We start from the raw sequence: 12,891 nt of genomic DNA, 5'->3' as shown, positions 1-12,891 counted from the left end.
GATAGGAAGTTCTCTTCAATGACCATACAGAGGGGAGCAGAGAACAATTAAAACATCAAAAGGGTCCACGTTGCTTCCTGCTTTTCTATTTCTTTAAAATAACTCAATTGTGTGCATCATTGTCAAGGAAACCCTGATTTATCATTATCCTTATTATCTGAGCCCCAGACACTGAAGGTAACAGAGTTTACAGAGCAGTACATGGAAGGTGGTATTAAGCTGAAACATTGGGAATGTCTAAAGAGGACTGTGTGCAGTTCAAATACTCACAGACTAATGAGCTGAACAAAAGCTGTGATCACAGGAGTTAAAACCATCATTCAGTACAAAGGAACAGAAAATCCCTGTGTTACATTTTGTGTGACATTCCAGGCAAGACACTTTATTTGAGTTTTTGTAATTGATTTCTCTATGTGTTTGTGTGTGTGCATGTGTAAAATATACATTCTCTATTATCACCATACAGATATCACACACACACACACACTTTACGGCTGTTCTGGTGGAAGTTATACAGCAGAATGGCTTCACTGTATCCAGTTTGTATATGGAGATCTGTTATTAAAACGTTAAACCTGAAACACTGTGTTGTGTGATACATTGCACCATGGCATTCAATATCATTATTTATTACCCGGTTCTCAGTAAAACCATGAATCTGAAAATGTAAAAGTTGTAGTTCAGGTTTTGGAGATACATTGTTTTTAATGGGCAGGAAGAGCAAGTCAAATCCGTAAACTAACTGAAGCTGTGCAGACTGTCGTCTGGGTATAAGGCCTGCTGCTTGGCTTGCCTTTAACCTTTCATCTAGAACCACTAGCAGGCCAACAAAACATTTTTCCAACATTAGATTTGTTTTTGTTGTGTGCACCGTAGAGGCATGCGAGAAAACAACATTTCTTAATTTAAGAAGAAGCTCTCTGACACTTTGCATGTTCAATATTAGGGGTTTTATTCATTTGTATTAATCTGGCAACAAACATGAAAAATGCATTAGGATTTGGAATTGTGGTTCATACCTGAAATAGGATTCACTGGAGGAGCAAAAATAAATGTTAGCTTAACATTGTTTTTAATGCTTTAGTTACAGAAAAAATAAACAGCAAGGAAGGTGTTAGAACATTGTTGTCCATGGCAATCCAACCAGCTGTGAAAATATGAACCATGGCTGTTCTGTCCTAAAGATACAGCAGGTAGGAGAGAAGAGTCTGAGGAGGAGGAAGAGGAGGAAGATCAGATGGATGCTTTGTATCCCTCTCGGTGGCTTCATCATGGTGATGACGGAGGAGGGAGAGCTGATCTACCTGACGGAGAGCGTCAGCAGACACATCGGCCTCACACAGGTACACCAGCACCTGCAGCAACAACTACAACAAACAAGAGAGAATGACATCACATTCCCTTCAGCTGCTCTGTGTCACTCTACTGATGAGTCAGCATCCACCTTTCTCGCTCATTTACAGCAGCAACAGTCAATGTGAGGAATCATCACTTTAGCAACAAAGAAAGACTCTTTAAAGCCCTCGATCGGCTGCTTTCAGTTAACTCAACTGTATTAAACTTAAGAAGTTGAAGCCCTTGTTATACGAAAAAAACATATTGTTTCCTTAATTGGGGCTGGTGTGACATATCATGAGTAACTGGAGCAAAGAGGAGCCGTCCAGTAAATCTATTCCTGGCTCGGTTTGGGGGTCTTTCTGACAGTTGTTGTTTGCTGTCCTGCTCACTACACATCCAGGTAACATCTAGTGTTAAGCATACTTCTCTTTATCTTTTTCTGCATTAAAACATAGAAGGTTGTTTTGTCTATAAGGCCTCCAAATAGTTCTTGTGATTTTGATTCTAAAATGAGTTGTGTTTTCAGGTTTACGTAAGAAACCGCTGGCAGAACAGCCGAGTGAGAGGAACTTCTTCCTGAGAGTGAAGAGCACGCTGACCAGCAGGGGGCGCACCGTCAACATCAAGGCAGCTGCCTGGAACGTTAGCTGTTACCAACGGCAACAGCTGCCTCAGCTATAGAGACACACCTGTCCAGTTCACGTTCATTTATGCCTGATGATGTTATATTTCTTTAAAAAGTTCATCGAGCATCAGAAACTCCGAGCTGTAGACTGGAGCTTTGTTTTCACACACAAGTGATGAAAAAGAAAACTGCTTTTTTAATTCTGGAAGTTGTTAAGGGCTTCTGCACTGAATGGGAACATTACAAATTATTCTGGGCAACATTTACAAATTAGGGGGCACTTTTAAAAGATAGTAATGTGTGCGTAATGTGGCTGTTTTCATTTAAAATGGCTTAATGTTGGTTTTGGATAAAAGCATTAATTGCTTAATATATATAGCCATATAATTATTTTTATATTTGGAATCTCGGGGGGGCTTTTTTGGCCCTTGAACTCATTCTGACAATATCAATACTACCATACTTTTAATACAATTAAAAATACATTTATGTACCAGGATATCCGACTGCGTCCCGTTGCATTGTGCCTATGTTTTCTGTTTGTCTTACCCACAATCCTTTGCACAGCATATGATAAAGAAGTTCATAGGCTGTAAAGACTTAAATACTTTGATAAAATAATTCCTGAGTATATTTTTTAGATAAACGACGTGTTAATTGACATTTAACATTTCTACTCTGGATTTGTTTGGCTTTAGAAACACATGTTTAGTTTTCACTAAATGACGGATCAATGAAGCGTTTTGTTGGAATTTCCATTAAAGTAAAAATCCTCCGCCCAGCTCCTCCATGTTTAATCTCCCCTCCTCCTGCAGGTTATCCACTGTACGGGTCACCTCCGTCAGCTGGGCGGGGGCTCACATCGTCCCCTGCAGGCATGTGATGACCCTGCTGTGTGAGCCCATCGCTCACCCCTCCAGCGTGGAGTTCCCTCTGGACACCTGCACCTTCCTCACCCGCCACAACCGGCAGGTAGGACTGACTGTACCTGACCTTTGACCTCTCTGTGGTGGGGGCAAGAGAGAAGAGAGGTTCTCCTTTTGGGGGGGAAAAACACCTTTCATAATTGTTATTCTTCTGTAGTTTTTCTTCAATCTTCCTGTTTCCAGGGTGACAGAGTTGGTGGGATTAGGGATACAAACCTGAAGATCTGATTGGCTGCTCAGCCTACGAGTTTTATCATGCACTTGACTCTCATCACGTCAACAAGAGCCTGCAGACACGTGAGTATCAATGTGTGTTTGTGTGTGTGTGCTGTAACAGGAAGATAGACATAGTGTAAAGACAGTTATTTTTCAACTTTAGTTTTATAGGTATACAAATAGCCTACAGTATATAGACCATCCATCCATCCATCCATCTTCTTCCGCTTATCCGTGGTCGGGTCGCGGGGGTAGCAGTTCCAGCAGAGAGCCCCAAACTTTCTTTTCCCTGGCGACATCAACCAGCTCTGACTGGGGGATCCCAAGGCGCTCCCAGGCCAGCGAAGAGATATAATCCCTCCACCTGGTCCTAGGTCTACCCCTTGGTCTCTTCCCAGCTGGACGTGCCTGGAACACCTCCCTAGGGAGGCGCCCAGGTGGCATCCTAACTAGGTGCCCGAACCACCTCAACTGGCTCCTTTCGACGCGAAGGAGGAGCGGCTCAACTCCGAGTCCCTCCCTGATGACCGAACTTCTCACCTTATCCCTAAGGGAGACACCAGCCACCCTGCGGAGAAAACCCATCTCGGCCGCTTGTATCCGCGATCTCGTTCTTTCGGTCATGACCCATCCTTCATGACCATAGGTGAGGGTAGGAACGAAAATGGCCCGGTAGACAGAGAGCTTTGCCTTCTGGCTCAGCTCCCTTTTCGTCACAACGGTGCGGTAAAGCGACTGCAGTACCGCTCCCGCTGCTCCGATTCTCCGGCCCATCTCACGCTCCATTGTTCCCTCACTCGAGAACAAGACCCCGAGATACTTGAACTCCTTCACTTGGGGTAAGGACTCATTCCCTACTTGAAGTGGACAGTCCATCGGTTTCCTGCTGAGAACCATGGCCTCAGATTTGGAGGTGCTGATCCTCATCCCAGCCGCTTCACACTCGGTTGCGAACCGATCCAGTGAGTGCTGAAGGTCGCAGACCGATGAAGCCATTAGAACCACATCATCTGCAAAAAGCAGTGGTGCAATCCTTAGTCCACCGAACTGCAGACCCCCTCCCCCATGACTACGCCTCGAAATCCGATCCATGTATATTACAAACAGGATTGGTGACAAAGCGCAGCCCTGGCGGAGGCCAACCCTCACCGGAAATGGGTCCGACTTACTGCCGAGGACCCGGACACAGCTCTCGCTTTGGGAGTACAGAGATTGGATGGCCCTGAGTAGAGACCCCCTCACCCCATACTCCCGCAGCACCTCCCACAGTAACTCCCTGGGAACTCGGTCATACGCCTTCTCCAAGTCTACAAAACACATGTAGACCGGATAAGCGTATTCCCAGGCCCCCTCCAGGATCCTTGCGAGAGTAAAAAGCTGATCCGTCGTTCCACGACCAGGACGGAATCCGCATTGTTCCTCCTCAATCTGAGGTTCGACAATCGGCCTGACCCTCCTTTCGAGTACCTTAGAGTAAACTTTCCCGGGGAGGCTGAGTAGTGTGATGCCTCTGTAATTGGCACACACCCTCTGAAAAAGGGGGACCACCACCCCGGTCTGCCACTCCTTCGGTACTGTTTCCGACTTCCACGCAACGTTGATGAGACGTGTCAACCATGACAGTCCCTCAACACCCAGAGCCTTCAGCATTTCCGGGCGGATCTCATCCACCCCCGGGGCTTTGCCACTGTGGAGTTGTTTGACGACCTCAGTGATCTCCCCCCGGGAGATTGGTGTTGATCCCCCGTCATACTCCAGCTCTGCCTCTAACATAGAGGGCGGAGTTGTCGGGTTCAGGAGTTCCTCAAAGTGTTCCTTCCAACGCCCTAACACTCCATCAGTTGAGGTCAACAACGTCCCATCCTTACTGTACACAGCTTGGATGGTTCCCTGCTTCCCCCTCCTGAGGTGTCGGACAGTTTTCCAGAACAACTTTGGTGCCGCCCGAAAGTCCTTCTCCATTGTCTTCTCCGAACTTCTCCCACACCCGCTGCTTTGCCTCGGCCACGGATGAGGCTGCTGCCCTTCGGGCCTGTCGGTACCTTGCAACTGCCTCGGGAGTCCCCCGGGATAACAAATCCCTGAAGGCCTCCTTCTTCAGTCGGACGGCTTCCCTGACCACCGGTGTCCACCAGGAGGTTCGAGGGTTACCGCCCCTTGAGGCACCTAGGACCTTGAGACCACAGCTCCCCGCCGCGGCTTCGGCAATAGAGGCTTTGAACACCGACCACTCTGGTTCAATGTCCCCAACCTCCACAGGAATGCCCGAAAAGCTCCGCCGGAGGTGTGAGTTGAAGGCCTCCTGAACTTGGGCCTCCTCCAGACGTTCCCAGTTCACCCGAACTACACGTTTGGGATTACCAGGTCTATCCAGAGGCTTCCCCCGCCACTCGACCCAACTCACCACCAGATGGTGATCAGTTGACAACTCCGCCCCTCTCTTTACCCGAGTGTCCAAAACATACGGCCTCAGGTCCGATGATACGATAACAAAATCGATCATGGACCTTCTGCCTAGGGTGCTCTGGTACCACGTACACTTATGAGCATCCTTATGTTCGAACATGGTGTTTGTTATGGCCAATCCATGACTAGCACAGAAGTCCAGTAACAAACCACCACTCCGGTTCAGATCAGGGGGGCCGTTCCTCCCAATCACGCCCCTCCAAGTGTCTCCATCATTGCCCACATGTGCGTTGAAGTCTCCCAGCAAGATTAAAGAGTCCCCTTCAGGAGCCCCATACAGGACTCTTTCCAGGGTCTCCAAGAAGGCCGTATACTCTGAACTGCTGTTGGGTGCATAAGCACACACAACAGTCAGAGTTTTCCCCCCCATAACCCGCAGGCGTAGGGAGGCGACCCTCTCGTCCACTGGGGTAAACTCCAACAACGAAGCACCTAACCGGGGACTTGTGAGTATCCCCACACCCGCCCGGCGCCTCACACCTTGAGCAACTCCGGAGAAGAATAGAGTCCAACCCCTATCCAGAAGTAAGGTTCCAGAGCCGACGCTGTGCTTAGAGGTGAGCCCAACCAGATCCAACTGGTAACGCTCCACCTCCCGCACAAGCTCCGGCTCCTTCCCCCCCAGAGAGGTGACGTTCCACGTCCCCAAAGCCAGCTTCTGTCGCCCGGGTCTGGTCCGTCGAGACCCTCCGCTTTCACTGCCACCCTTCTGGCAGCGCACCCGACCCCATCGATGTTTCCCGTAGGTGGTGGGCCCGCGGGACGGAGAAGCGGAGGTGTTGCCCACGTTGCCTTTTCGGGCTGGGCCCGGCCGGGCTCCGTGGCAAGCCCGGCCACCAGACGCTCGCCGACGAGTCCTCCTTCGGGGCCTGGCTCCAGAAGGGGACCCCGGGCTTCCTCCGGGCCGGGTATCCTCACTTCTTAGTTTTTCTTTCATGAGGTCTTTTGAACCAATCTTAGTCTGGCCCCTTGCCTGAGACCAATTTGCCATGGGAGACCCTACCAGGAACACAAGGTTCCAGACAACACAGCCCCCAGGTTCATCAGGGCACACAAACCTCTCTACCACGGTAAGGTGCTGGTTCTTCAGAGAGGTATAGACCTACAGTCTATATATAGACCTACTTTTGAAAAACAACATTTATCAATAAGGTTCCCCTTAGCTGCTTTTGTACAATTATGCAGACTGAGAATGAGCCAGCACACACAGAAGCAGCATTGTCTCCGTGCTAATAATGCTAATGCTACAATCTGCTCTGTGTCCATCGTTTTGTCCCTGTCTCTCTTCTTCTGTACGTCCCTCTCTGCTGTAGTGCTGTCCAAAGGCTAGGTGAGCACCAGACATTACCGCTTCCTGGCGAACGGCGGGGGCTTCGTGTGGGCGGAGACCCAGGCCACCGTCCTCTACAGCAGCAGGACGTCGCTGCCCGAGGCCGTGGTCTGCCTCAACTTCATCCTCAGGTCAGATCAGAGCCATCAGGGGGGGGGGGGGGGGTTGTATTTGAGATTCACATTGACTTGTTATTGTTTTTCATTAGTTAGGCCTTTCCCTTGTGTAGTACTACTATTCTCTTTATTGCATTACATTTATTTTGCGTACACTAATTGAGTCTGTCTTCCATTCCTGCTGACTCACTCCTGTTCCCTGAGACGAGTTCTATATGTGCTTGTTGATCTACAATTTATTTTGGAAAAGCCAGTATTTTAGGTTTTTGCACAGAAGATGTGGGAAAAAGATGTAGTGTAAAGTTACATAACTGTGACCTAAGTGTTCAGAAACCAGTATCTCTTTTCCCTTTGTATTCACTCTGTATGTTCCTCTTCCTCTCTGCAGCGGAGTGGAGCAGCCGGACGTGGTTTTCTCCGTGGAGCAGACCCGCTGCGGCCGGCTGCCTGAAGCTGAGCCCCAACCAGCAGAGGATTCTGGGATTTCTGACCTCAGCCAGTCTGACTCCGGCAGTGAGTGTCTCACCATCACCGGTCAGTTTGAGGACGCCGGTTCGATTCCCAGCCCCGTGGCAGAGCTCTTCCTTCAAGTGAAGGAGGAGCTTCTGAAGGAGGCTTCAGAGGCGGAGGACCCCATCACCCCGCTGACAGGAGGTGGGGCTAACACATTTATATTTACTAAGCACCAGTGAGAAACGCTTCTGTAAACAAATATTATTATTATTATATATATTTAACTGCCAGGCCAAAAATGGGAACTAGCGATAGTATCACTATCATGTTGTACCTTCTTCTGCTGTTAAATTAAAAAGGTTTGATCGATTATTTTCAAGTAATATTAAATATATTTCATTTTACATAAGGCTCATCTTGCGACTTTTGTATTATCAAAAAGATATCAGTAAAATGTTTAAGTTTATTTTAGCTCAAATGTTTGTCCACACTTTATCACTTATTTTAAGTGTCAAACCAGCAGACGGTGCTAAACAATATACTTTAAATGATCCCATACAATTTAAACAGCGAGGCCCTTTTAGAAATGTGCAGTTAATTAAATGCATTCATCACCATTTAATTGTGATGCACAGGAACTCCCATAATGCTCTGCTTTATTTGGCGCAAATGTCAATACAAATGAGCTGTTTGATCATAACTCAGTGCTATTCAGTGTTTTCTTTGAACAGACATGGAGCAATACCAGCGGCAGCTCAGACACTCTGCAGCTCCCAGGGAACTCTTCTCTCCTGAACCTTTGTGTTGTGTCTCAGATTTATTGGAGCTGTCATTCTGCAGTCCCCGCGGTCAGTCCTCTGTGCCGGAGCACCCTCAAGAGCTGTGCACCCCCCAGCTGCGTCAGCTACTCTCACCCATCTTCAGCCCCCTCACTCCACCTTCCTCATCCTCCCCTGAGGATCAGCTGGTATATATCATACCAAGTGTTTTTTTTAAACTATGAAAGTGTTAGTGTCTGTCTGATGTCCCTCTGTCCTCTGTCCCTCAGAGCCCCTGTGAGGAGGGGGGGGGGGGGGGGGAGACGGAGACGCTCTCTGTTGGTCCAGGAGAGGGAAAGATACTGGAGTTACGAGCAAAAATAAAAATCACCTTCTTTTAGAAGTCTGTTTTCTAAGCCTTTTCACTTCTAGTTATGTTTTAAACTTTTATTTTTCAGAATTTGAATTTGAAAAAGTTAAAAATCTTGTTTTCTACTAATTTCAGATAAAAATCTGATTATAAAATGTTTAGTTGAGATGTTATACATCTGATATGCTATTCCAACCTGCACCTATGAGATTGATTCAATGCATCTGATGGTTGAGATCTGATAGCTGTAAAAAATAAAAATAAATCACTATGTTTGTTTTTTGCAGACAAAATGAGACAGTGAAGGTTTACTCTCTGTTTGAGTCTGTGCACAGCTTCATGTTTCTGTCTCTGAGCAGGAGGTGATGGATCTGGATATGTTGGCTCCGTATACCTCCATGGACAATGACTTCCAGCAGAGCGTCCTCAGCAGTGTGGACGACAAGCCCTCCTCCTCCTCTAAAGCGTCCGCTGGGAGGCCGGCAGACCCAGCCAGCAGGAAACGGTAGGAACAAGGCGTCAACTAGATAAACAGTACACTAATTGATTCGCCTTGTCTTGTACATTCCATTCTAATGCTGTATGACAAGCTTTTCTGATCATCTTTCTAATTAGATTTGTTGCACAATGAAACAAAGCAGCAGAAACACAAACACAAAAAAGAGAAACAAGTTGATAAAAAACAAAAAACCTGCTTTTATATATTTTTTATATTCTGCTTTTTCAGGGAATTCCCTTCCTATAGTGTGTTCTATACGTTTCTGTGCATGTCAATGGTCTGCAAAGGCTCAAATCCCTGTGTTCCCTCAGAGGCAGTGAAGTGGTTTACCCTCTGTATGGCAGTCCCTTTGTAACAATAACATGGGATGGGTCATCCTCAGAGTGCTCACATTAGCTGCTTGTGCATAGAGTTTTAGAAAAAGACAACAAATGTTCCACATGCTTTACCATGTCCCTGTCTATCTTTCAGGACTCATAACCCAGACGAGGAGTTGCTGATGATTCAGGACAAGAGACAGAAAGCAGATCCTTCCTCCATAGAAGAGGAACTGCTGCTCAGCCACAGACTGCTGGTGAGGCAGAGGAAATGTTTATACAGCAGCTTTTCTCAAAGACGTTAACAAAGTGCTTTTAGAGAATGAAAGGAACCTCGAGGACTGATTCAACATGTATCTGAAACTAGTGAACGTGAAGTTGAGAGGATGGAAGACATGTTCAGAGTCACAGTCTGTGCAGATCAGAGAGGAGGACAGTCAGGATGGAGCATCATTACCTTGCCTTCAATAGTTCCACTTTATAGAAGACAGAAAGCACCTTCCATTCACTGTGAAGCCCTCAACTTCCCTGTAACATTAGACTTCTCTCATAACTCATTCTAAAATGTTTAAACAAAAACATCACTTTTTCTAAAACAGGGCTTATAATTTAAAGAATCGGTTTCCCAAAATGTATGAATTTATTTTAAAGACGTTTGACATTACAATTAATCACACAAAGTGTTTTTAATTCCATCTTCAGGACTGTCTGGAGGTTCACTAGCAGGAACCACGCCACAACAGTGTGATGTTTGTAAATGTATTGAAGTAACATGTGAATGATGTGAGGGGGGGTGAAGGGATGGTCTGGGAGGACGAGCTGTGGTCCGTGCAGTGGGAGACTCAGAGTGGGGGTTCCGTCTCCGGCATGATCTGCGTGGGCTGATTACGGGCCCAAAAGAGTCGGATTAAATGGAACTGAGTGGAGCGTGTGCCCGTCTGAGATCGTTGAGATTGTTATGGATGTAAGTGTGGTAAGCTTGGGATGACCAGCGGCCCAGGACCTGGATGATTTGGTCGGAGATGCCCAGTCTCGCTGCTGTGGACACTGCACCAATGCGGAAGGAATGGCTCGAATAGTGTTCTGAGCGTATCCCCGAAATAAGCAAGACGTTGTGGAAGTGTTTCTGGAATCAGAAACGTGTGGCCATTTTCCCTGTTTCGGTGAGAAAGAGTGGGTGTTGAGGCGTTGCGTGTGCAGCGTACCTTGCGCTGAGGTATTTGGTTAGTGGCTCGTATGGGCTGAGATACGAGTTCAGGCGGAAGATGTGGAGGGAGTCGTTTGTGTGCAGGGATATGTCGGATAGGCTGAGGTGGTGGTGAGGGTTGTAGGCGGATGAAGTGGGTGCGAATTCGGAGCATCGCAGGAAGCCGAAGAATGCTAGCAGGAACATGCATTCTAGGGTAAGGTCGACCATTGGTGATATGTCTCCTGAGCGTAGGGAACGGATGCAGAGGCTGAGAAGGTCGGAAGTGAGTGGCAGTCGTTTGGCTGTGAGGGAGAGTTCCTGCTTACGTAATCCTTTGATGAGCATTGTGACGTGGCTATGGGACGTGGAAGGACATGGTTGGCCGCTGGCTATTTTAATGAAGAAGTTAATTCCGGCCAAGTATGTCTGAATAGTGTCCGGCACTTACGGATGGAATGAGCGTGAGTAATGAAATTGCAGACGGATATAACGTCCAGAGTGGGGAATGGTAGCTGGTATGCGCCGTGATATAGCTTAAAGCGATTCCAGCCGGTGAGATAGGCTGACAAGGTGCTTGGGGCGAGGCTGTTGAGGATGGCTTCCCGTGAAGCGTGTGAGAGTAGTTCCAGTTGTGGGTTTAGTTGAATGTGGTGGCTGAAAACGGTGGGACTGGTATGGGATGGAGATCCGCCTCTGGGGCCAAGTTTCTGAATTTCTGAAATTGGGAACGAGACAGAGAGTCAGCGATGCCGTTCTCATGACCTGGGATGTGTGCTGCTTTGAGGATGAACTGGTGTTGGGCAGAGATTAAGGTGAGTCTGCGGAGGAACTGCATGATGGCTAGGGAGCGAGATCGGCCTTTGTTAAGGATCTCTACGACTGCGCTGTTATCGGTGTGGATGAGTATGGCTTTCCTAGACCATTCGTGCCCCCAGAGAATGGCGGCTATGATGATGGGATATAGTTTGTGAAGTGCGGATGAAGGAGAAAGCGTCTGTGAATTGAGAGCTGTGAACTCCGGGGGCCAGGTGGATGAGAACCATCTCCCTGCGTAGTAGCCGCCGAAGCCTATGGAGGGGGCTGCGTCAGTGAAGAGTTGGATATCCTCGGGTTTGGTAATGAAATCATCATAAAAGAAAGAGATGCCGTTCCACGAGGACAGGAAGTCCTGCCAAAGGTGCATTTCCATTTTGCATGCGTCGTCGAGAACTAGTCGATCGTGGATGGAGGGAACTGACGCCGCTCTGTTCAGCAGGTTGGACAAGAAGGGTTTTGCTTGAGGTATTTTGCGGATGGCGTAATTTAGGTGGCCGAGGAGGGCTAACAGCTGCCATTTCGTGCATCTGTCTGCCTGTAAGTAATGTGACAGGAGGAGAGTGATGCGCTGTACTTTCTTTGAGGGTAGAGAAGCCTGGAAAGACATTGAGTGATGCCTAGAAACTCGATGGAGGTTTTAGGCCCTGAGGTTTTCTCTTCAGACAGAGGGATGCCAAGGTCTGAAAATGTTTGTATGAGTGTGCTCAGCCCGTGGCAGGGGGGTGAGGATGGTGGAGTGACGATGAGAAAGTCGTCAAGGAGATGGAGCACGTAGGGGAGTCTGTGGTTGTTTGTCAAGATCCAGCACAGAGCTTCTGAAAGGGAATCGAAGATTTTGGGACTGCTTCTGCAGCCGAATATGAGGCGTACTGAGAAGTAATAGGCTCCCATCCAGTACACTCCGAAGAAACGCCAGCAATCTGGGTGAATAGGCAAGATCGTGAATGCACTGGTGATGTCTGCCTTAGATAGCCATGCTCCACGGCCTGCTGAGCGGATGAGGGTGATGGCGTGGTCGATGTTTGCGTATTGCATCGAAAAGTCTGGGCTTGGAATGACGCTGTTAATGCTCGGGATGGCTAAGCCGTGTGGAGAAGACAGGTCTATTATGAGCCTCTTTTTCCCGGAGTATTTCCTAGTAGCTATGCCTATTGGACTGATGCGGAACACTGGAAAGGGAGGACTATCGAATGGGCCTATCATGAACCCTTCTTTGACTTCTTTGGCCAGTAAGGTGTCCCCCGGAAGATGTGCAGGCTTTCTGCTGTCCTGATGTCAATGGGGAGCTCATTCCACTATTTGGGAGCCAGGATAGCAAACCCACGTGTTTTTGCTGATGGGAACTTGGGTCCCCCTCGCAGTGAGGGTGCAGCGAGCTGTTTGGCTGATGCAGAGCGGAGTGCACGTGCTGGGGTGTACGGTTTAACCATGTCCTGGATGTAGGAAGGGCCAGATCCATTCACAGCATGGTA

General features: G+C 47.9%; 2 protein-coding genes across 2 annotated transcripts; one reads left to right on the top strand and one right to left on the bottom strand.

Moving 5' to 3' along the window:
• The first annotated feature begins 233 nt into the window (after positions 1-233).
• Positions 234-10,137, top strand: hif1al (hypoxia inducible factor 1 subunit alpha, like). The gene is given in 14 exon segments (XM_034231865.1): positions 234-294; positions 1,185-1,254; positions 1,256-1,416; positions 1,853-1,980; positions 2,779-2,822; positions 2,824-2,935; positions 3,047-3,094; positions 3,096-3,186; positions 6,885-7,032; positions 7,406-7,671; positions 8,286-8,437; positions 8,934-9,103; positions 9,569-9,671; positions 10,117-10,137. Coding segments are annotated over 14 exon segments (1,575 nt in total).
• Positions 10,138-11,037: 900 nt separating this feature from the next.
• On the bottom strand, positions 11,038-12,622 carry LOC117556526. The gene is given in 2 exon segments (XM_034231863.1): positions 11,038-12,031; positions 12,034-12,622. Coding segments are annotated over 2 exon segments (1,380 nt in total). The 3' UTR covers positions 11,038-11,240.
• Between the last annotated feature and the right edge of the window lie 269 nt (positions 12,623-12,891).

Source organism: Gymnodraco acuticeps, unplaced genomic scaffold (genome assembly GCF_902827175.1).
Source record: "Gymnodraco acuticeps unplaced genomic scaffold, fGymAcu1.1, whole genome shotgun sequence".
Taxonomy (NCBI): Eukaryota; Metazoa; Chordata; class Actinopteri; order Perciformes; family Bathydraconidae; genus Gymnodraco; species Gymnodraco acuticeps.
This window is presented reverse-complemented; position numbering and strand designations above follow the sequence as displayed.